General features: G+C 41.9%; 1 protein-coding gene across 1 annotated transcript in view; it reads left to right on the top strand.

Annotated features, from left to right (window-relative positions):
• The window catches only part of syngap1b (synaptic Ras GTPase activating protein 1b), a gene marked incomplete at both ends in the record, with an annotated part of 125,903 nt that overhangs the window by 23,434 nt on the left and 76,192 nt on the right, over positions 1-26,277 (top strand). The window contains 2 exons of the mRNA XM_079227457.1: positions 6,956-7,311; positions 21,579-21,684. Coding sequence (XP_079083583.1) covers positions 6,956-7,311; positions 21,579-21,684 — 462 coding nt within the window. The remainder of the gene's footprint in view (positions 1-6,955; positions 7,312-21,578; positions 21,685-26,277) is intronic.

Raw genomic sequence — 26,277 nt, forward strand, 5'->3', positions numbered from 1 at the left:
TGTCATTTAGCTCTGAGCTGGAAGTTTACAGTTGGTTTATTGCTGCCCGCTGCCACTGAAGATGGTGTGAATGTGAGTGTAATTTGCGGTCTGTGAAACCAAAACAATGAGGCTAAAAGTAGTGATGCACCGATCGGATGCACTGGATCGACATTCGCTCGAATACTGACCCTATTAGGAGTCTTTGGTATCAGGCCATGATCGAGCCACATTAAATACAGTTTCTTTGTCAATAGCAATGTTGTTTCTTCTGTCACTTGCCTTTCTTCAGTCACGGTGACATTTTACTGCCATAGAACCCCCCTGGCCTCATGTTACCTGACACAAAGAAATATTTCAATTACTTTTACGCCCGGGGAAAGAAGGGAGCACTGGTATCAGGTTGGTAGCTGGTGTCTGCAGACGCCCTGAGTTTATGTATCAGGATATAAAAGTTGGGTTGGGGTGAACCCGCTAAAGAGCTGGCAGAGCTAGAGGAAGGTGATTGTTCTCTGTTGATTCGACTCACACATTTTCATCAAAGCGACGTTTTTCTTTTTTTAATGTTTTCTTGGTTCAGCAATCAATAAATCAAATGGTTTGTTTTACTCAAGCTACTAGCTTGACATCAGTGATAGCTAACCATGTCAGCCATGTCTGTTGTTTACGTTCATAATGCTAACTTTGTGGGGGTGCCTTTGGAGGCAGGTCTGACGTGATGGGCTGTCATTGTTGCTGACTTCTCGGTAGATTTAGCGACTTTTGAGCCAGTGCTGCTAGCTCCTTTCATGGAGAAGCGTTGGCAACACTGGCCGTTTTTTTTTTTTTTAAAGCTAACTCGTTTTTAAAGCTAAGCTCGTTTATCAGTACCAACCCAATAGATTTAATGTAGAACATATTGACACATGATTTATTTTCTTCACAGTAGGTTTAGGTAATATCACAAATATTTAAGTAACAATTGTAGTAACAGGTTTTTAAGCTCCAAAATGAACATGTCAAAGTTCACATTGTACTCAGTATAATTACAAAAATAACAAACTAGCCTTTAAAATGTGATCATTAAAATCACATTGAGTAATCAGCTGTAACTGCAGCAACACGGATACAATTAGGTTGTCACCTCCTCCGACTCAGCCAGTAACCCCCTGAGTGATGGTAGCCTGTAATTGGCACAAATAAAGTCACATTTTCACAATAGAGATACCTAATTAAAGCAGAGATCCAACAGATATGCCTGGTGTAGAGGTAGCGTCATGATGCAAAATGCTGTAATAGCACTGCTGTCATTTTACACAGCTGAACAGTTGGTGGTTGGTTGTGTAGCTCATACTTCTTTTGAGCTATTTGAGGAGAAGTCGGGGTGAGATTGTGTAAATTGCTCTGTCTGGGTATTGAGTTTTGGAAGCCAGAGGTCTCGCCACCCTGTGAGGTAATCATTGAGTAATTGGTATTGATCAACAAGCCTATCAACCCCCCACAGATATATTACGGCAATTTTATCCTATGGAGCAGATAAATTATACTGATTACCTTTTTAATGAAGCAAAGCCTAATTTCTGAATCAAGATTGTTATCATTTATTGTGACGCATGCTCATTCCAATCCACTGGCATGGTCAAAACTGATGTAAGTCTAATGAACTGGAGTCTCTTCTACGCAGAAATTGAGGGCATGTCAAATGTGCTTGTTCAGCGAAAAGCCTTGCACTGCTGGGCCTCTGTGACCCCGCTGCTGACACTTGACATGCCTCGCTTGACTCAGCGCTGACAGCAGCCCACTGTACTGCACATATGCACCACTATGACTCACAGCTTGTCAAAGTGCAGTACTGCATCTATTCTCGCTACCTTCCATGGATTCACACTTGGCAAAAAAATCTGTATTCCGTCGGTTCATTTTCCAGTGATCCGTTTCGGAGGCGATGATATGTGATACTGGTGCAGCCGAGGTCACAGTAATGACATGTGCACCGTGTGGCGCTGTCTTGCCTCGAAAGTTAAGATGCTTTGGTCCACCGTGCTTGCAGGAGGACATTATCTTCCCCGGGCGGCCCGCGGATATTGCAAGCTTTATTTTTAGCACTGTTTTGGAGCTCAGCGATGTGTATAAATCAACATTAGGCCTGTCGGGTTGCAGTAATGACAACGTTGACTCAGGCTGACCAGTCATCCGATTGGTGCATGGGACTCTTCTTTGTAAACTGCAAAGGATGGCAGAAAAAGGAAAAGAGCCCACGGAGAGAGTGAAGGCAAGAGAGGAACAAAGGCAGAGCGAGGAGAGAATACAGAGAGCCGACCGTGGACAGTGAATGAAGGATAGAGTGAGGTAGAGGAAGACGAGCGGAGAAAAAAAGGGGTGTCTCAGCATTTCTGCTTGTGCCAAATCGTTACTGTACAGCGTATGTGCAGCCTGTATGGTACGAACGGACAGACAGAAGAATGAGCCTGCTCATTGAAATTCTGTCCACTGCGCTTCACAGGCCCTTAATAGGCAGCCTCGGGGGTGGAGAGGTAGGCCTACAGTAGAGTAGTGCAGATTGGGCTGTGGATGACTCACGCTGCTATCCTCCAGTGAATATCTCAGCATCATGACTTTGCTCTGCACAGTTACAAAGTTTGGATTCAAGGGCTTAGGTGCTTTTTGGGGGGGGAGAAAGGGAGAGCGAGTCACAAAGTGCTTTACGTCTCCGATGCCTTGTGATGATGACCAGCGTTTGATAGAGCGCTTACTCAGCAGCTATCACGTCTTCTTTTTTACAGCGGGGCTTTCAGTCGACACACCCATCCACTACGACGGACTATGTATAGAAAGAGAGGAAAAAGCGATCGCTCACCATGACTGCTGGTGCCCTCTTAATGATGAAACGTATGGAGATGCCGGATCATTTTGTTTGATGCAAGCTGCAACACTTTTACAATTTCCCATTGCAACAAAACTTTTTTTTTTTGCCATGCAGACTTTGAAGATAACATTTGCAAACAACCCGCTGTGCAACACAGCAACTCAGAGCATATTAATAGAGTGTAAAGCTGTGTACCTTTTTAAATGCTTTTTCAGCTGTTTATCCGGGATCGTGACAAAAGTTGTAATGAGACGCATCCTTTCCATTCAGAACCTTTACAATTCAGCACACAACACTCCACAATATGCATTCCCTGACTTGTGTGTGACTATCCTGGCTTTCCCCAGCTAGATGTGGAAAACCACATAAGTAATTTGGCTTTATTGTGTTTTTATTCTCAACTCAATTGCTCAGAGAGAGAGTGTTGCTTTCGTAAGCATCAATTGGACTTTTCCAGGAAAGAAAGACACCCTCATGTGTATTAGAGAAAAAAATAATGTTTATATTAATTAATTCACATAGAAAGGGTAAAACTTGACCCTAACATCAAATATTGTGGGTTTATAAATGGGTGAGAACTGAGAGATAAAACATTCGACTATCAATGAGTCAATTATTCAGCAACTGCTTTGATAATTAACTCATTTTTAAAGTCAATGTTTAGGTCAAAATGACATTGGATGGTACCAGGTTCTCAAATGAGAGAATTTACTGCTTTATGTCGTCTCACATTAAAGTAAATGGAATATTGTGGGGTTGTTGGCCGTTGGTCGGACAACACAAGACATTTGTTGACATCATCTTGTTACCTTTCAATCAATAATATACATAATCTTCAATTACAGCCCCAGAAAGCCCAGAGAGCGTTATGCAGGAGAAAAAACCTGAACATGTTCGAAGAAAGCAGCTGACAAACATTCCATATTTTGTCATCCTACATGTTTCAGTCTTTTCCACTTGACTTGGCTCTTTTTTTTAAGAATTGTGCAAACACAAACGCTGAACTGAGGCTATTGTGACCCTTTAATGCTCCCAATCACTGCGGCCCGTACTCATAGCCTCGAGTTATTATACAAATATACAACAACAAAAGATGTGTATATGTGTAACTTTCTGACTGTTTAGAGTGATCATCTGATTGAAGAGTCCTTAAAGGGACACTTCAAAATCATGAATACATTTTTTTCCTGATACCTGTAGTGTTGCTTATCAATGACAACAGCAATAGATTGCTTTTGGTTTGAGTTGCTGAGTGTTGGAGATATCGGCTGTAGGGTAGTCTGCCTTCTCTCTAATATAATGGGACTATATGGCACTCTGCTTGGGGTGCTCCAAACCCGATTTCTCAACGTTATTGTGTTAAACCCTTCAACCGTATCAGAGTGTAGAAGGAAGCGTGCGTCTACTCACAGGCGCAGATATCTTTACGGCTGATATCGAAATCTAGATTCATAAATGTATCTATATTTATGTAGAATCTAGATCTACCAAATCTAGATTCATAAATAGCACTACAGGTAAGAGGAAAATTTTAGATTTGGGGTGAACTTTCCTTTTATTCAAGACACCAAACCTCTCGCTTCCCCAGTGAGAGGAAAACACAGCAGTGTGACCACATGGCCCATGTATGAAAGATAATCAACTCTCCATGCTTCACTCCTTTCCGTTTCTTGAATCGTCCATATTAATTAGCTGTGCCTGGTGAGGAGCTCATCTATATTTCAGCAACTTGATTCATAATTCAAACAGGAACTTGAAAGATCAACAGAGTTGTTATTTTGCCACAATTAGACGCTTGCCTGTTGTGCTTTCCCACACCGGCTCGGGACGGGGAAGCGCTGCAGCCGTTGGCCGCCTGGAAGAATCTGAGCGGTGATGATGCGGTAAAATAATCGGTTATGACACGCCGTAGAGTGTTGCATTGTGGGCCACAGGTGACTTGTGTCCTGACTTTCAAGAGGAGAGAGTGCAGCGGCTCAGTCAGTCGCCTTGTCAAATAGAGAGTCAAATAAATATCCTTCTGTGTGTGGTTGTATGAAAATGTGCGTACAGTATGTGTGAGTTTGGCGTTTCATTGATGCATGAGGTGTGAGCCACTGGGGAAACATTAATTTGGCCGACACACACGGTGCAGTGACTTCTTTCTAAACTTGTTTACCCCAAGACTCATTTTTTTTAAATCACAATTTTCTTATTGTTTTTACTTGGGAAGATTATTTCCAGTGAAAATTAGTTCAGGACTCTCCCGCTGGACCAGAGCATGTGATCGGGATGCTGGTGGAGTGGGGATTTGCCTTTTAGGGAGATATTGTCATCATTTTTTATTTTGAATGTTAAGTTTTAGACAAATAGGATTGATTCAGCCATGTTCCACTGAACTGTTTCTAAAAGAGCAGAGAGTCATTGAATTCGGGCATCAGACAGGATGAAGCGGGAGAACTGCCTCAAGACGTTTGCTTTTCTATTCGTAGCTGAAAACGCTGAAATGCTCAGTGGCGTAATCTAAAGCAGTGAGAGATGCTGCTGTTGTCTCTCGCTTCAAGGAAAAGAAGTAAAAATGTCTGGCGCTTAAAGAGAGATAACAAATAAGGAGTCTTAAGAGCAGGGAGAGAAAAAAAGCAAGGTCAATATTAGAACAACAGAGGCATCATTTAGATTTTGATCAAGTCACAGAGAAAGAAAATTGCAACCAAATAGTGTTACTAAGCCATGAATTAGATTGTATTGTACTGATAAAAGCTTGGATATATTTGCATGGGCTGGATTTATTATGTACCTGATGTGTTTCCTTAAGTTAAACCACAGGTTAAAGCAGTGCAATGAGGCCAGGAAAGTTAGAGCAGCATAGAAAGAAAAGACAAAGTGCCTCATTTACCAAAGCGCTTTAGTTACGCTTTTTTTATTTATTACTTAAGATGAAATAAAAAAGCTACTCTGGGAGAAAAAATAAATCCATATTAATGTCTCAAATACTGTGTGATCAATTTCTGAAATTAACCAAGGCACAAAGCCCTCAGATATAATTTTTATTTTTTTCCCATATCTTCTTGATTGATCCTCAGAATTAAGGATAACGTCAAAGGTAATTGTGTACCCCCACCGAGGAGATTATGGTTTAGTTTCTCTGTCTGCCCGTCAGCAGGAGCTCTCAGGAACCTTCGGAAAGAACCGTTACATTTGGTGGACAGCACAGCTTCAGGCCACGGGACAGGTGATTAGATTCTGGTGGTGAGCTGGCTCCAGGACTTCTTCAATTAGACAATTTATCATTTTTAGCTGTGACTATGAAACTAACTGAGATGGAGACTTGATTACACGTTTGAAAGGGTGTGTTTGCGGGGATGTTGTGTTCATAGGAATACAAAGTGAATAGTTTCAGGAGTTTTAAAGCAGTTTAACTTATTATAAGGGAATAAGTTTGACTCTCTGTCGAGGAAAGATCAATACCACTCTTTAGAATCAGTTAGCTTAGCTTAGCATGACGACTGGAAACAGGTGGAAACAGTTAGTTTGGCTCTGTCCCAAGGTTTAAGAAACGACCCACAAGCACCTATATATTTGGTTGGTTCTATGGAAACCAAAAACGAAATGTCAAAACAACAAGTTGAGGTTTCATGTGTTGGACTATCTTGCCTTCAGACAGAGCTAGGCAAGCTGTTTCTCACTGTTTCCAGGCCAAGCTAAGATAACTGTTTTCCTGTATGTAGCTTTAGATATGAGAGTGGCATTGAAAATCTCATCTAAAGCTTAGAAAGAATGCGAATGAGCATATTTCTCAAAAAGTCTCACTATTCCTTTGATGCAGATCCTTTTCTGCTTTGTTGTATTGATGTTGCAGTTTAAGGCCTCATCGTCTTTCACACACATTGTATATCCTGCTCAACAAGTGCATTATGAATTCCGTTATTATTATTGAACACCCCAGAATCAGGTTCTGCTTCTATCATTGTCCTGCATCGTCTCATTATGACTAATGTCCTCCTTTCAAGCCGACCTATCAAGCACAATGTAACGACATCTGGCACTGACGTTATGAGGACAATGTGTCACAGCATCACCGCCCTCCTACCGATGATCCTAACTGACCTTCACTTTCCTCCCTCCCCCCCTACCTCCTTCTCTCCTGTTCAGATGCAAGGTGTGCCGTCCCCCCCTCCTATCATCATCACCATCATCGCACCCCGGTCCAGTCCTTCCACGCTCCCTCCTACGACCGTCCCGCTCACGAACGTCCCACCTACGACCGTCCCTCCTGCGACCATCCCACCTACGACCGCCCCCCCTTCAGCCGTCCTTCCTTCGACCGTCCTTCCTTCAACCGTCCTTCCTTCGACCGTCCCTCCTTCGACCGTCCCTCCTTCAAGCTTCCCTCACACGAGCGCCCCATCTACGAGCGTCCCTCACACGAGCGTCCACCCCAGGACAACTGGAACCCCCATCTCCGTGTGAACGCCGGAAATCCGATCTACATGTTGGACCAAGAGGAGGTATTGCACTCCACACACCAGGAATGCACTGATACTGAAACTGGGTTTGCAATCGTTGAAGAAAAAGGGGGCATTCATTTGTATTAGATAGTACGAAACCTCAGGAGAGATATTTATCATGTGGGAAATAAAAACAACTTATTGTTCAGCCTTTACACTAATAGAGAACGTACCACTCAAATGTAAAAAGAAAAGTATATTTCATTTATTTTGTTCCTAAATTCTTCGGGAAAAATGAAAGATTGTAACATTTTTAAGAAATATTTTACTCTCCCGGAATGACCCTTTAAACATGTAAACATACACAGGCCAATTAATATAATGAACTATGGAACATTCACATTACATATTACAGGATTAATGTAATGTGTTACAGCGAAAGCACTTCTATCAACTAATGAGGGAAATAAATCGTCATTTGTATTGATACATTTGATTGGTGCAGCGTTAATTTGTATTTTACTGTATCTCTTCTGTATGTTTTATTGGCAAAGAATAATTTCCAAAGATATGATACTAGATTCAGAGTGTGTAAAAATATTATCTTATCCAAACTACAGCTAGTTAAAAAAAAAGGGCCTTTCTTGATTATGACTAAGTACTTCCATGTGTCTTTTGGGGTAAAACAGGTTCACAGTGGTCTTAGCACAGCATCTTATAAAACAAGTTTCACACAGTAGTTGCGCTAGTTAAAAGACCGTACATCATCCTTTCTAGCTAGTATGTGTTAACAAGGAGGTCAGAGAGGGAATGCATCCAGAGTCTCCAGCTTCTCAGCTTTGCTTTTGGGGGTTCAGTTTCAATGGCAAATGTTAATTCTTCTGGTTGGAAACGTTTGGCAATCCTCTGCATTGTGGAGTGTAAGTAGATCATAACTGTGCACCAGCAAACTCAAAGATGTGTCATATCTGTGAGTTATTTGTGAATGAAAAGTTGTAAGTGACGTGTTTTTAGTGGTCACTTCCTCAACCGGCCTGATATTCTGGGTCAGTTAGTTTCGTACACTTTCTTGAGTGCTCGTAAAATGCATTAACTCACTTTTACATGCAGTTGAAGAAAGTCAAATCTTTCGATTCGTCGTAGATTTCTCTCAGGGCCGTGGAATTATCTTGACACGATGGCAGCCAATGGCAAATCGTTTGCCTCCGACTAAGTTAGGCTGAATGCCTGCCTGATCAGATGTGGTTTGATGTGCAAGGTCTCCTCAAACACATTAACCTTATCCAACAACCATTGGGCTCATTGTTGATCTGATGGATTTCTGGCTCATCAGAAATGTGAGCATTATAGTCGCAGGTTCTTCAGGATTAACACTTGTAATGTGAGTTAACGGAACATATTGTACTAGATTTAAGCTTGAGGAATTAATGACAATAACACCCTAAGGCAGTGTTGACTTATTAATGCAAAGTATACCAGCTATTCTTTCAAGAAGAAGGCTGGTGATATTCTTTAGTTGTCATGTTGTCAGCAAATCCCATAAAAACACAAAAAGCAATTTATTCAACACAAAAAGCAGCGCATTCCTCTGAGCCACAGATTTACAATGTTGTCCAAAAGCTATTAAAAATACATCAGTGAGCCAAACTGCTACAATGGATTACAAAGTACTTCATAACCAGTTTGGGACTGTAATTTATTTTGAATCAATCCCACATACACCTTCCCGGTGCCATAACGACGCAAGAGCACCCAATGTGTATTAATCCGCAGCTGAAAATAGTCCCAAACACATGCGCTAGTCACTCCTCTTTGAACAGCTAAAAGTGCCCAGCTGTTTTAGAAAATTGCAATGCCTTTTTTTACATTTACAATTTTTTTGTGACCCATTTTTTTAGATGAAGGTCTTCAGTAAGAATCAATGGGCTTGGTGCTGAGGTTCACAGACACAGCAAGAGAATTGTTTCCTTCCGAGTGCCCTGGCTTAGTTTTGAACAAACTTTATTGTGTTTTACAATGCTGCACCATGTTAATTAGTCATCAATAAAAAAATAAAGTTCTTCAGGGTCAACTTTTCCATTTGTGGTTTTATATAAATACTGAGTGCTTATTTGCTTATTGATTCGATAGAACATTAAAGTGCCAGTTGAAGCCTAGCTTCCATGTAGCTGGATATATTGTAATGAAAGCCGGCATTCATCAGGGGAATGCTTTAGCAGGAGTTGTATTTTTCAGCAACTTTCTCACATTCAGAGAGCTTCACAGTGAATGAATGATCATCTGCTGTTAAACCGGCACAATATACTTGTTAAGAAAATGAGAAAGAGCTTCTGTGTTTCTCTAGTTGATTTTTTAGATGACTTGAAATGGGCACAGCACTATGTTCGTGTTGATTAACTTGTCTATGTTTTGCTTCCAAGTTCGTGGATGTACCGAACACAGCCTCGTGATTAAAATCTCATCTTGCTCTCTCAGCCAGGAGAGGGTACTGTTCCTCAACTTTTCTTCCTTCTGCTTTGCAGCAAAATTACTTCTGCACACGAAATTACACAGTTAAGGGCAAGACTGCTGATTCATAACACCACTTATAACGCTACCACAAGTGTACCAGAACAATGTCAAACCCACAGCCCAAAAAGTAGCAGGTCCATACACTGATATAGACTTTATGTATATTTAAAGTCCTAAACTGGGGCACTTTATAGATGTACGATGGTGCATTTGGAAATACAGTGTTTCATCTTACTTTTATTGTCTTATAAAGTCATCTGCCTCACTATTTGATGTAGGTGATGTACTCCGTTTATTATGATACAGTACGTAAAGCTTTTGATTTATGCCCTACACTGAGGCCAATTCCTACGTTCAGCTATGCGGGCGAGACAATAAAGTAGTGCGTCTCCATGTGGCCAGTCAAAGCTCACCGGCGACAACTTTACTGTTGTGCGTGCATGTGCACGTGCACGGCTGCCAATAGCATTTCAACTTGTCATCATTCAGAGAAAGAGAGCGCGCCGTGATCCCGATAAGAGACCTGTACTCGCTCTGGAGGGATTGAATGCAGAGCCCAGTTCAATTAATCACAGCCCTATCCCTGTCTAATTGTGCCAATAAGTCGGCAGCTGTGAATGGATGGGAGGCAGGACTGACGTGCTGATAGCCGTCACCTCGGCGACGGCGAAAGGCGCTAAATATTCATGCCTGTCACTCACCTCATGCAGAGCGTCTCTCTCTGTCTCTCTCTCTCTCTCTCTCTCTCTCTCTCTCTCTCTCTCTCTCTCTCCATCACACACACACACACACACACACACACACACAGACAATTTATTTCCATTTTTGTTTTAGATGGCTTCAGTGGCTCGGCAAAAAAAGCAATCATACTGTACGTTTTCATAGCGGAGATTTGGAGAATCAGTAGGGGGACCTCGTTCTTTTTTCCCTCCATTGGTGCTGCTGCTTCCTGTACATTTTCATATCAGCCTTTCACCCCTATGATTTTATGTTTGCTTATTTGCTTGGCACCTGAGGTCAACATCACTGGTCCGATCCCCTGCTCTCTCTCTCTCTCTCTCTTTCTCTTTCTCTCTCTCTCTCTCTCTCTCTCTCTCTCTCTCTCTCTCTCGTTGTTTCTCTGCCTCCCCCCGGGGCTCAATCCATGCCCTCCATCGATCCTTCACTACCTTCTCTCTCTCTGTCTCCCTCTGTTGCCTCCCACCTCCGTCCTCTTTTTAATCTAATCCATCTGTTCCATCTCCTCTCCCTCCCCTGCTTACTCTGCCCAATCTCTCCCTCCCTCCTTCTGTCTCCATATTCATTGCTACCACACTTCCTCTTCGTCTATCTCACCCTCACCTCTATCTCTCCCACTTTTTTTTACTCTCACCCTTTCCCTCCTTCCTCTCTCTCTCTCTCTCTTTCTCTCTCTCTCTCTCTCTCTCTCTCTCTCTTTCTGGGGTGACTGGCAGGAGTCTTTGGCTCTCCCACAAGCCACCTGTCTCTGTGCTCCTCACAGCTCCATTCACGAGCTGTTATATATTTTTGTTTTGTTTTATGAATGATGGCCATCAGGAAGATGCAGGAAGATGCAGAAGACTCCTCTGTTGCATCTGAAATGTGTCACCGTGGAAAGCTCTGGGTGTATTCGGTTCATTGAACTGCTCCCCAGTGATGGAGTGGAGGCACTTGACAAGGCTAGAATGGAACTACACCCTCACTGACTTGGCTCATTCTAATTGTGAAGGATAAACGATGCGCTGAAGAGACGAGTCGTCTGAGTGGCACGTTTTGACACTGTGCATCTGGGGCAAAATACCCTTGAAAGTTAAAAAACGAAAAACGCCTGTGAAATAAAAAAATGCTTTGAAAACACTCCGCCTATAATTACAGTGCCCTCTCCCGCTAGTTTCTTTTCTTGTCATTCAGCACTCGGAAGTGGACGTGACTTCTGTACTATCTCTCTTGAGCTTCTGTGTGCTGAGTGATTGGCAGAAGATTCTTTACAGAAGATTCTCGGCATGACAAAAGAAATGGAAATGTGTCACAAAGCAAGCGAGCATGCGGCCAGAAAGCAGCAGAAAATGTTGCCCAGAGTTACTCGCATACTATAACAATATGTAGTTCAGTTGTAATATTTTAATTAGCCCTGAGTTGAATGAGCATTTCTGCGACGCAGTCGTAACTGAAATTCAACACTGAAGACTTCAGAAAGGTGCAGGGGTCAGGAATTAGATTTCATGATATCGTGAAGCTGTGCTTTTCTTTTTTTTGGCCACCGTCATTGCACATTTACGTTTAGTATTCAATACTCTTTGGCCTTATGTGTTTGACAGTATGCATTGTGGCTGCAGCAGGAAGAAGGAAGATACGTTTTGAGTGGAACTGAAACACTTTGCTTTCCTTCAGCTCCCTACTTGTGAGCATCTCCTGCTTTGGGTCTCATGTGATTAATACACTGAATAGCTTTGGGCAGTTGGTCAAAACCAGTCATTTGAAGATGTCAACTTGGGCTTCATGAAACTGTCATATGTATTATTTAATGTCAGTCAGTATTAAGTGATCACGGAAATAATTGTTAGCTACGGCCGTGGTGTCGTGATCGGCAATGCACTGATTCATAATACATTTAAACTAATAGATTCATACTGTAGCTTGATAATAGTTTGGACATCTAATCTAGCAAAAATATATTTTAATTATTTTGACGTGTAACACATGAGAAGACATAGTAGTTTTAGGAATGTCAAATGTGTGAAATAAAATAATCTGTCAGATCTTGATCTGAGAAAATTCACTCCCATTTCTGCACAGCTGAATCTCCCTGCAGGGTGCTCTGCCTCGTTCTGTCCTGTAGGGGGAGCGAAAGGGCTGGCAGTGAAGTCTGCTTGACATCCTGTCCTCCTCCTCCTCCTCCTCCTCCTCCTCCTCCTCTTCCCATCTCACATTAATCTGAGGTGACAGAGTTTCATACACCACTGCCACGCACCAGCGCCCTGTCCCTCAAGTCGTGTGTCCGGGGCTGCTCTAACCCCAACTGTGCCAGTGTTACGCAAGAAAAAACTGACTGGGGGCACAAGCCTGTGTTAGAAAGAGCTGAGGAATATCCACACTACAACACACTGACAAGTGGATGTATTACTATAGCAATTTAGAATAAATGGGATCGTTAAGCACATTGCTTTCTTTGGTAAAAACAAAACAAGCCTTTCTGTGCATGTTGGAGATCCCATTCCCAGCTTTGATACTGAATTTAAAGGCATTAGTGCATGAGCCGGTCTGCAAACACAGCACCTCGGTGGCTTCGGCCTGTATAGCTACTGTTGTCACACTACATGAAGGGCGGCTCAGGGCTGGATAGCATGTTCGCTTTTGGCCCAGAGGAACACGTTCAGGTGGCTGTCGCGTGGGAGTCGGAGGGATTAATTATGTGGTGAATGTAGGTGGCAGTGACTCTCAGAAGAGAAAGGTTGATTGTTTTAGTAGGATGGCTGACCTGAACCCCTGAGGCCATGTTAACACAAAACAAGTATTGATATTTGAGTAACTATTACATTTCCCCCTTTTTTTTTATCGTCACTCACTCAGAAATAAAACCTTTTTCAAAAAGGTCATCTTGTACATACAAGGGTTTAAATGGCTTTTATCTCAGCGTCTTTTGATTAATTTGCCCATCCCTGTATATAGTGTACAGTTTCTTTTCTCCAATACCTTGGAGGCACCTGGACAAAGAGGAAAACTAGGCCTAATTTGTCTCCTGCCAACTTACTGGGAGACACTGCCAGATCTCGATGACCTTAAAAGCAAATCCTCTGCCATTTATCAGTTTTATTAAGAAGGATTGTTTTTGGCCAGATCTGTCTCTGTTGTGTGGACACTTATGGGTGGTTTGAACTTTTCCGATGCACTTAGTATTCACAAGACAACCTGATAAACCAACTCAACTAACATTTACATTTTTAGTATCTATTTGATGGTCTCATTTATTAAAAAGCCTACGGTTGGTACAACCGCAGAAAAGCCGAAATATATATAATTTCTCTCACTCACTGTAACTAAGTGACACTTAATCTTGCTCACCGTGCATTTCACCTGCATAATTCCTGCAGGTAAACAAAGCACACTCAGCTCACATGTTCAGTATAATGTGAGTTTCCTGCTTATTCACATCATATTATGCTGTTTTATGTAACCTCAGCATTTTGGATATATTCACATCAGTTGAAGAACAATATGGTATCGTCTGCGTCTGAAAAAAAAAAGACATGGTATTTTGGCTTTATGCAACTTATTCAGCATTTCCTGGACAAATATACCAAGTTAAAGGCAAATACAACGAACATAGTCATATTTTACTGTTCTATAGCCATCAACAACACTTACATCTTCTGTGTATCGCAATATAAAATACATTGATACGTGATCCCCAATATTCTTTAAATATTTGCAAATTCTCATCCATCGACCAAAATGTCAGCCCTAATGGCCTGTTCCCTGTGTGTGTGTGTGTGTGTGTGTGTGTGTGTGTGTGTGTGTGTGTGTGTGTGTGTGTGTGTGTGTGTGTGTGTGTGTGTGTGTGCACCTGCGTGTGTGTGTGCCTGTGCGTGTGTGCATGTGATGTTGTGAGTAGGACCACTGCGTGTTTACTGAACACTGTAGCCAGTGTCTGAGGTCAGGAGAAGGAGGAACATCAGTCTGTGAAAGGATGTTACTGACGGTCTGAAGGACAAATCGTGCTTTTGGCCAGCTCAGCCACCTATCATGATGAACGTGCGTGTGCAAGTGCGCGTGCATATGCTGAGCTGAAATTTATTTCTGTATTTGTGCAGGAGTTTGGCCACATTTTTGTATTGCCTGCATGTGTGTGTGTGTGTGTGTGTGTGTGTGTGTGTGTGTGTGTGTGTGTGTGTGTGTGTGTGTGTGTGTGTGTGTGTGTGTGAGTGTGTGTGTGTTCTAAGACAGGTTCATGTGTGTGGTTGTACATGTGTGTGTTTTTGTGTTCGAGCCAGAGGTAGACAGCCAGCAGTGTTTGATTACTGCCCCGTTAAGAAATAATGGATTGCACAGTTTTCGCACATTACGCACGCGCGCACATGCACGCACACACACGCTATTTCTTGCAGTATTGCAGACACACATACAGTACACACTCCCTCTGTTCTCTTTCTTTCTCACACAAACTTGTACTTCCTTTCATGCGCACACACACACACACACATACACAATCTCCCACCATATTCCCCTGCTCCTCACAGCTGGGCCTGAGGAAGCAGTAGTGACATATGGGCAAGCCAGCCTGCAGCATCGCTCAACTCAACCTGCCAAGCTGAACAAAAACAGCCTCCCTCTTCAGATCAATGGCACTCCCTTCTCTTCCCTTTCCTTCCCTTCCTCTCCCTTCCTTCCTCTACCCTGTCTCTTCCTCTTCCTCCCTGCCTCCCTTGTCCAACACCACCATCGCACCATTTATTCCCTTCCGTCCGTGCCAGGAGCGGCTTCTGTCACGTATGATGAGGCACAGTCGTTCGTTTCTGACTGATATCTAAGAAGCATGTACATTTTTAATTTTGAGAATGTTAAATTTGAATCAGAAATGGATCGATTTCAGCCCTGCCCATTACAAAAGTCATCATGGATGCTTAAATCCATCAGGCATACCATTTACAGTTCAAATTGGATTCAATTGATTGCTGCACCAGTAGAGTCAACAGTGCAGAATCTGAACTGCAATGACCAGCCGCAGATATTCTTCCACTCGGACTCATTCATGGGGGCGGAATTAGCAAGCTACCTAACTAACTAGCCGGCTGTACACTAGTTAGCTAACTAGCTTGCTTATTCCACCATGCTTTCCTGCTGCACTGGTGACAGAAGAGCCGAACTAAGCAATGTGCTTTCCCAAGCTGTGACGAGAGTGCGTGAAAGAAGCATTAGATTGTTACATTTTGTCATTTACTTCGGCTCTCTGCTCATTTTCATGGTATCTGCAAAACCTCACCCCAGTGAGTCCACGACTTGCCTTAAGCAGGTAAAGTTTATACTGTATGTCTTTTAGTTTATATCGTCCACTACAGCGGTTGCAATGGCAACGGTACAAGCAAAATTGGCTGCTGCTCTGTCCATCGAAATAGATGGTTGTAATTAATTGTTTAGGGTGTAACCACTCTACAGTTTACCTCACTTAGAAAAGTCGTTTGACAAACACCGGATAAGAGACAGGAACTAAATCAGAGGCACATATGTGTGACAATAGGTTAAATGTAATAAGAGAGCCACAGTGCAGTAACAAGGAGATACACGATGTGCTGCATCCCATAATTTCTCAAACCTTCTGAGAGCGATGATCCAACGTTCACCCGCTTCACGCCATGTTTGACCAGGTGCATCTCCCCCTTCTCTCTGTCACAGTGGGCTTTTACAAGATTGGCTATTTGGATCCGGCAAAAACTACACTGTGTTCTAAATTAAATTGTTCCTTTTAAAAATCTTTGTGTGAGGTGTAAGTGCACAATCTGAAGTGCCAAAAAAGTCAGCGTGCCAGACTAATGCTGCCTCTCTGTGGGGGCTGAGTGCAGGCCTGCCAGCTCCATGTGCCCACTCACGGCAACCCCAGCGCCGGTTTTATGTCAGCTGCAGACCCTGTGACATCTGATGACCACTCAAAGCCGGACACACGCAGAGTTAAAATAGCCTCCAGGTGTCGTCACCCCCCCCTTACTGGAAGCAGATGTGGGAGGCTTACCGGTGGCCTGATGCGTCGGTGTGGGGGAAGAACGTCATTCTGACTCCCTGTGTCAAGTCGTCTCTGATGAATTGCACGGGGCACGGCAGCAACCAGGAGGACGAGTGGGCTTGTACTTGTTCAAGTAGATGTGATTAAGGAAAATTACCATATTTAACTCTTTGTGATTGGGTAGTGCTGACATCTAGATGGCTAGAGTCATGGATGTCAGATAATTACACAGCTTACAAACTACATATTTGCACCATTCTGTTTGTATTCCAGTGCATACAGATACAGAGTTTAAGGGCTTGATCAGTATGGAAAAGAGATAAACATGTGCCTCATCTTATCAAACATGTATTTTGTTACCTTCTCACAACTCGTACTGTAGATAAAAGTAAACGCAGCCCATTTGTCTCTTCTGGATTCCATGGCAACAGCTGAAAATCTGGACAGAGAGAAGCATTTTAAACAGGAAGGCAACTCAGCACTCCAATACACGAATAACAAAGAGGAAAGAAATATTAAAAAGGTTTCATTGTGGTGGCTAAATCATAAAAAAAAGCCAACATGTTTCAACCGCTGTATGACAAAATGGGTGTGGCCTCACCTATATAGTAGTATCAAATGCCCGGGATATTAATATGACGAAATAAAGATCAAACAGAAAAGCCTATAGAGAGAAAAGAAGAAGGATATTACAGAAAATGTGAGGTCTAAATCCTCATTGGGACCGGGATACTTTAACACATAAATCAATGAATCCAAAACGCTTCCCTTTCTGTATCGTTTCCCTCCCCCTGATCAAAGGTTTAATGTGTTCAATGCCCTCATTGCACAATAATCATCAGCATTGTCACACTCACTAAAGGGTCTAGCCGTGGGGTAATCTCCATTCCTAATTCTAATGGCATTGTAATGCCATGAATATGCCATTGAATGTCACAAAGCTAATGATTCCTCACTGTGCAGAGAAGACATTGACCACATTAAGCCTTTGGTCAGGGGGGAGGAGGGGAGAGAATACAGAAGCTTAACCGACATCAACTGGATACATTAAAGGTGCTACATTCTAAATTCAGTATGATAGGATTGCCTCCACACGTCAACGAGATGACGACTGAGCCGGTGGTCAATGGCACTAACAGTGCAAAGAATGGCAACAGTGCTGACAGAGCTAACAGTTGTACATGGCATAAGGAGTATGGTTAGAATTGTGACTTACGAAGCGCTACACAAACGTTGAAAGGAAGCAAGTCCTGCTCCCGTCATGGTATGTATAATCCAGCTGCGTGTCACGGCGCTGTTATACATTGCACGTGCTAAAAATACTTCCACAAAAGATACATCTGGATTACGGCTCCTCGTGATAGCCCCCTCTGCTCTCGAGGTGCCCTTTTAGGAATTAGGATGTCCTTCAAGATGGAGCGCTGAGATCAATTTCCGGGTCACAAGCCAAAGGATCAAGGAGGCACGAAATGGAGAGACGTGGAGAGCCCAGAGCGTCAGAGCTGGCACATTGCTCAGTCAGGCATTATGAAACCACTTTGCTTAATATGTATATTTAGAAACACCATAAAGCCACATGGTAGCAGTGCGCCTCTGTGGCTTTATACGGGTTCCCGATCAATGAAGGCCTGGTTGATAGTGAGGTTAATTCAGGTTTACTGTTACTCATTGGCACTAAAGCATATTCAATTAGTCTAACAGAGAGCTCGACCACTGCTGTTTCTTACATTAATCTAGCAGAGAGAATTAAAAGAGGTTTAGAGAAAAGCTCGGTGCACTGAGAAGACTTGGATTTAAATTGAAGCAAGATGCATGAAGAAGACTTGAATATAGATGGGTGTCTTTTTAGGGTTTTATTCCTTGTCTAATAATGTCACAGTGGTTTGAGGATAGTCTCACAAGGGCTCCAGTCACGGGGCTTTTAAAGCTGAAATCTGCACATTCACTTCCCATGTGTTGTCCTCTGTAGCAGTCAGAGGCAAGAGATGGGGCGAACATCATCACAATAGCATGCTATGCTACTATGCTAGCTGGCCAACAATTACAATGAAAGCATGCTATGCTAATATTAATATAGCATGTGTCCTATCGTGAACTTGAGTGTTAGCCCAATCGAAATTCTGACCTGCTGATGGAACTACATGAAAAGTTAGAAGATCTATGAAGTCCTTCTGATTCTTCGTCTGTACACAATGGATTTTTTAAGCAACATTTTATGGTAATCGGTTGTAGATATTTAATTCAAGATCAAAGTAGAGGGCGCAGATAAAATAACTTCTAAATGACAAAACCTCTCCCAGTGTAATTGCCCCCAACAAAAGAGAAACTCAACATAAGCGCTTCTGTGCATTCTCACACTGGACTCATAAAGAATGGATGCTGCTTAATATATTTTTCATCAAGCCGTTTGTGCTGTAATCACATCACAACAAGCAATATGCTGGTTCCAAGAAAGCACTGCATTACAAAGTTGTTTTGTGCACTTTGGTTCCACAAGCAGCAAAGTGGAGAGTAATCATGTCGGTTGATTTATGGTGTGCGTCCGTGATTAAGTTGGATATAGAGACTGATATGAAACGCGATCCTGATGCTGAGTCGTGAAGCATCTTTCTGCTTCGTTGGTCTGACTGGATTACGTGTGCGGTTGCGTGTTCACGTGTCCGATGTGATCAGTGACTTGAAGTGGAGCAGCGTCTGCATCAAATTTTCATGTGCACACTCTCACTTTAATGGACACACATCTGCACGTTCTCAAAAAAATAAAAAAGTAGTGAAATGCAGGCCCCCCTCACACCAAAATATACCTCCACTCCAGCGTGTTTCCATCCTAACAGAAGCCCCTTTAGAGTGAGTGGCACTCGGCTGTCTTGTGGGAGATATGGCTCAGTGTGACCTGGCAGTGTCCTTCACTGTTGGCATCGCTCCCAAAGCCCCCCCCAGGCTGCACTATTCTGCGCTGCTCTCCGCAGTTAGCCCCACCTTCTAACACTGCTTTCTTTGTGTTCTCACCAGCTCTTTTATGTCCCGATGTTGCTCTTCTGTCAGACGCCAGTCTCGATGGGACTCACTCTGTGGCACAGCAGGACTGTATCAGAACACAAACAAGGCCGCTGTCGTTTCAACAGACTCCTTCACTTGTGTCAATAAGGACGTGTAGAGGACAGTGGCTGCAATTCTTTTCCAGAGGATTAAACCTATATGTTTAAAAACAATCACTAGAAATACATTGTTCTGCATTTGTTAAAGCTGCAATAATTACATTTTTGGGCCACTTGGATGCAGAAGAGCACAGCAACAAGCTGCAAAACACATCCTTTATACACCTTTATAGCCTTTTAGCTTCTAATCAAACCAATTTTCGGCAGCAGCATCAGGCAGCTGCTTTCCACTAGCAGGACCAGATAAACCCTCTGTACCCGACTTACGCAGCACAATACGGTAGCAGACAAGATGGTGAAGAAAGTCCGATGAGTCGCAATTTAAAGGCCCAGATATTTTTTTAGGGATGCATTGGTCCCAACTTTTCCGGTCACGGTAGCGATACCTGGTCTTTGGTTATCCGCCAATACAGAGTACAGATCAGATACCGGTGTTTGATTGATAAGCTGCATCGCTCACCGTGTGGAAGTGACTGGGATAATTTTTTACTGAGTAAGGAAACATCAGGCCTTAGTATCGTATTGGTGCATCTCTAATATTGTACTAAAAGGTTTATCACTCAGACATGGAGCAATATTTAGATGCATATTGTCAAAGCATTAGCTGCAACCCCTTCATAAAGTGACAATACACTCGCTGGCCACTTTATTAGGCACACGTATGCAATCTATTGCAATCCAGTGCAACAGCTCTGCCATAAATTCTACATACAAAGCTTACAAAGCTTATAATAATAATCAGTTTTTGTTTTCCGATATATGATCATTGCTTAGCTTGTAGTTTGTGGTGGTATTGCACTATATTGAAATGTGTTTCTAATATTGTTTGCCAATGTTTTGAAATTATTTGCACAAAACATTAGAAACACCTCTCAATTTAATGGGTTAGTCCAGCACGCTACAACCTCAATAAAACCCTACAGTTAAAATAATACTTCTTTTTTTATATAAAGGTATAATTTTAGGCAGTGCTGCTCTAGTCTGTTGCATTGCATTTTACAAGTTGACTTAATAAAGTGGTCACTAAGTGCACTCAGTATATTAGCTACACCAAACGGTAATGCGCTCCAATACATCAGCTCAGCTTTCAACAATCAATCACATCAAAGTGTGTTATTTCGAAAGAAAACATCATCATGAATTTTTGCTGTCATTTTTTTAATTTATTTTTTTATTCCGTTGTGTATTTCTTGGTGTTCTGGGGCCCAGTGCCAACGAAGCACTAGCGTTGGTGTTCAGTCAAGATTTATTGCTCTGTACTTTACAGTATATGCTGTATATTTTCCGAGTGTAATTGTGTTTCAAAAGGACCAGTGTTTCTGATTAGTGTGGCACATTCTGTCATTTATTTTCCCTCAAGTCCCAATTTTTATGAATTCAGGGACTGTGGGGCCGATGTAGCAGAGCTGTAAAATGTGGGTATATTTTTCTATAGATATTTTTTTTCTTTTTTCTTTCGATTTTCAGTTTCTTCAGATCAGGCATAATGAATTATACAATGAACTGAACCAGCTTTCTCTCTCACCAGATGAGCCATACTTGCTTTTACTTATAATGTGTTACAACAAGATTATGATGAAACTGTAGATATATTTCTTGAATTTGATCTACTCGGTTGCTGTTGGCAATTGCTTTAATCAAAGGTTAATCAGTTCATTCATGATTGTGGCTTCCTTGCTGGCACCTATTGTGCATCTCCTTAGCATCTGTTTATCAGCCATTTTAATATTTTCAGTCTATTCACTCTTCTTTTTGACCATGAAATGCTGAAAGATTAATTTAGCCACAGCTGTTTTTAGAAAGACAAAGAGAAGGACAAACAGTGTTCAGTTTCACTTGTGTGTGTGTCTGTGTACTGACCTTGTGCTCTCTCTCTCTCTCTCTCTCTCTCTCTCTCTATCTCTCTCTCTCTCCCCTCCCTATCCCTCTCCCTCTCCATGCAGGTTCACCCTTTGCTGATGCGCGAGAGGCGCTCAGAGTCTCACAGGAACAAGCTACTGCGGCGGACAGTCAGCGTTCCTGTTGAGGGCCGGCACCATCCCGAGATGGGTGAGCAGACACACCTTTCCACGAATGTACTGTTGTTCTGAAATATTCTAATTGAGGTCTTAGGGAAGGTCCCCCCCCAAAATTTTTTTTATTTTCTTTCTTGTCTCACTTTTTAAAAATCAAGCAATTCGGACAATTCAAACAAAATATTTCCATGAAGTGTGACCGACTTCATGGAAATATTTTTGCTCTCAACTTTAACTCCATTTTGGTTTTAAGAAAAAATAACTATCACCTGTATTACTTTAAGTTAGCCTGCTTATAATAATAGGATTGTTGCTATGGGCCATAATGCACTGACACCATGGTAATTATCAGTTTAAAAAAAAATATATATATATGGAGGTAAGGCAGAGATTACGCATACGAGGAGCCACATGACCTATTTTATAAAGATTCCCTGACATATAACATTGAGCCGACAAAGATTCAGCTCCTCTAAAACTCTAACACTTTATATCTCCCTTGTTTAATTGTACAAAAAACTAACTCTAAACTGCATTGGACACTTAGTTGTGTGCAGTGCAGGACTGCACATGACTCTGCGGTAAACTGACGGTAGCTGCATATTTACCGTACAGACATGAGAGTAATTCTGGTCTTCTCATCTAACTCTGGCCAGAAAGCACATAGGTGTATTCCCCAAAATGTCGAACATTATCTTGAATCAATAAATATCTCTGTGGCTTGTGTAAGAGGGAGTCTCTGAGGCTGCATGCATGATCATTCACTATCCTTTGCAATAGCAGCAGCATATTTTATTACCACGCTTTCCATAATTGTTGGCTTTTATTTTGACATGAACCCCATGAACGTTTAAATAGTTTATGAACATATTTACATTGCCTCACATGCCTAACAAATGACATTAAACTCATGCTCACAGTTCAAGGGTGAAACCAGGAACCAAACAACACGAAGGTCAAGTGACCTAAAAGGATGAGATGGAGCAGTGAGGCTGCTTTCGCTCTCAATGTTTTTATGAAAGTAATTCAATTCAATATGCATTTAGGGTTCATTCATATACCTCTAAACTGGGCTTCCATTGAACACATTTTGGAAACATTTAGGACCATTCATTAATTTCCAAAATAAGGAACGAGTTGCTTCTTTCACAAAATTGAAAGACATGACCTTGCCATCTTCAATTTATTCAAATTCTGTCCGTTCACAATATTTTCATGTTCAGAAGATTAAACTGCCGCTGCTGCAGCTGCAAAACACGCATCCATATATTTCTGACAACATTAATACATCAACCTTTTAACACAAGATATTGATGAATGGAGACATTTGACAACAATCCCAGCTGGAAGCCTGATGTAGTGACAGTCAGATCGAAGATATCGGACTCCACGTTCGATATGCGATTATGCCTCAATAGGTTTTTCTCACTCCTGTGTCATAAAACATCAAGCGCTGCAGACGCATTCATTTTCCTCTTTCCTTCACTTTTCTGTACTTTTAAGGTTCCACAAAGAGATTTTAAGTTGAGGAGTTAATTAACACATAATGATGGCATTTATTTTGCTGGATAATTACAGTGCAGCATAAGCATTTTATGCAAATATGAGGCTTAATTAACTTTTCATGATTGTGACAGGGGAAAATGACTTTTCTTAACTAGACAAAATAATTCTTCCTCTTGTGTTGGTTTTATGTTTTGTTGCAGACATCTAATAATTTATTCTGTTCCAAAACAACTGCATTCAGTTCAGGTTTACATTGGGTTCAGGTTTACATTGGACTCCATTGTATGGAGATTAGAGTCCAACTGATACTGTATTTCTGAGGCTGATACTATATTTACTATTAATCATATATATGTATAATCAATAATGATGAATTGACATTAACCAGTTTTTTTTCTCCACTTCAGTAGCACTAACACACACCAAACCTTCCACTTTCATTCCAATCTATATATTCTGATGGTTTTTACTGAGGGTTTTTTCCCTCTATCATTCATAGTCTGATTTATAGAACATTTTATTAATTTAACCTTTGACTCTGATATGTCAACAAAATGAAACAAGGTTATGCTCATTTGCATTATTAAAGATACAGTTTCAGAAAATGTGTAAAACAAAAGATATTTGTCTGATTGTGAGTCTGGGGAAGTTCCATGGTTAAAATGTTTCCCCGTTCACCTCTAGAGGTATCGTGGCCAACAGTATTGTAATGTAGTATCTGCAAAGCCGGACACAGCTGAGTTAATTTCCACAGCATTATGAGATGAACAGTACTTACATACTTTAATAACAGTTGTTGTAATGAGATGCACGGTGGGCAAACAAAAAGAAAGCATGTGTATTCTCCCCCTCTCTCCCTCATTAACCTCTCCAGAACACAACGTGATAATCCCCATTAATGAATTTGGCCTTTAATGTTTTGTGTTAAAATTGTAAATTAACTTCATCTAAGTGTGCTCTGTTATTATAGGAACCTTATCATCTGAACGACTTAGCCGCAGGGAGAAAAAAGAAGAAAAAAACACTACAAAGCTGATTGGTTGTTTTCTTTGGCTGAATAGTTTTTCAGCAACAGTGGTTTAAACATACGGGACTTCTCCTCAGTTTGTCCTTGTACATCTCGCTTATTCCTTCAGCCATCTCAGGCTCAGCGAAGCAATTGTTCCCTTACAATGTGTGACCTTCATACAACATCTTAACAGTGTATTTCAGCACCGAAGCTGCATTCTGGGCATCTTTTTCTTTCAGTGTCTCCTCAGCGTATGTATTCAAGATTTAGATATAAATAATACAGCATCAGCATGGATACTAGATTTTGAACCTCCTCCTAACCCTATACTGTCATTCTCCCCATCCTGCACTTTCTATTCAGTCTCACCACACAGCCTTGAACCTGTTTCCTCCCGGCTCCACAGTCCCACCATCCCACTTCCCTCACCCACTCAACAAGGTTGGATGTTCGCTCCCAAAAAGAGAGAGATACAACAAAGACACAATAAATAAAATCTGAAAAGACACATCGCATAAGAAAAGCAAGGTGTTAGAGTAGACTTTCCGCTGTTGTTAGTGCTGAGACGAGCGTCATGAGTCATTCCGATCTGTCAGCTCAGGCAGACTTAAACAAAATAATATAGATGATTTCTCTGAATTATTTTAGTGTCTGTGTTTTAAGGCAAATTGTTCCTATAGTTTTTTTCTAGTTAGCGAGAAAAAAGCCACCACATTAAACCTGATAGCTTGCTCGGCTTATTTAAATATTTACATTCTCTGTTTTCTCTAATACATGCAGATACACTCACCTAAAGGATTATTAGGAACACCTGTTCAATTTCTCATCAATGCAATTATCTAATCAACCAATCACATGGCAGTTGCTTCAATGCATTTAGGGGTGTGGTCCTGGTCAAGACAATCTCCTGAACTCCAAACTGAATGTCAGAATGGGAAAGAAAGGTGATTTAAGCAATTTTGAGCGTGGCATGGTTGTTGGTGCCAGACGGGCCGGTCTGAGTATTTTACAATCTGCTCAGTTACTGGGATTTTCACGCACAACCATTTCTAGGGTTTACAAAGAATGGTGTTAAAAGGGAAAAACATCCAGTATGCGGCAGTCCTGTGGGCGAAAATACCTTGTTGATGCTAGAGGTCAGAGGAGAATGGGCCGACTGATTCAAGCTGATAGAAGAGCAACTTTGACTGAAATAACCACTCGTTACAACCGAGGTATGCAGCAAAGCATTTGTGAAGCCACAACGTGCACAACCTTGAGGCGGATGGACTACAACAGCAGAAGACCCCACCGGGTACCACTCATCTCCACTACAAATAGGAACAAGAGGCTACAATTTGCAAGAGCTCACCAAAATTGGACAGTTGAAGACTGGAAAAATGTTGCCTGGTCTGATGAGTCTCGATTTCTGTTGAGACATTCAGATGGTAGAGTCAGAATTTGGCGTAAACAGAATGAGAACATGGATCCATCATGCCTTGTTACCACTGTGCAGGCTGGTGGTGGTGGTGTAATGGTGTGGGGGATGTTTTCTTGGCACACTTTAGGCCCCTTAGTGCCAATTGGGCATCGTTTAAATGCCACGGCCTACCTGAGCATTGTTTCTGACCATGTCCATCCCTTTATGGCCACCATGTACCTATCCTCCGATGGCTACTTCCAGCAGGATAATGCACCATGTCACAAAGCTCCAATCATTTCTAATTGGTTTCTTGAACATGACAATGAGTTCACTGTACTAAAATGGCCCCCACAGTCACCAGATCTCAACCCAATAGAGCATCTTTGGGATGTGGTGGAACGGGAGCTTCGTAACCTGGATATGCCTCCCACAAATCTCCATCAACTGCAAGATGCTATCCTATCAATATGGGCCAACATTTCTAAAGAATGCTTTCAGCACCTTGTTGAATCAATGCCACGTAGAAATAAGGCAGTTCTGAAGGCGTAAGGGGGTCAAACACAGTATTAGTATGGTGTTCCTAATAATCCTTTAGGTGAGTGTATAATGGACTGTATATGAGAAGTGGACGTAGTCGTTGTGACGTCACCCATTGGTTTGTGGACTACGGTTTGGAAGCCTCGAGTTTGTCAATTTGTCCATCACCATCT

The sequence above is a fragment of the Taurulus bubalis genome, assembly GCF_910589615.1.
Source record: "Taurulus bubalis genome assembly, chromosome: 12".
Taxonomy (NCBI): domain Eukaryota; kingdom Metazoa; phylum Chordata; class Actinopteri; order Perciformes; family Cottidae; genus Taurulus; species Taurulus bubalis.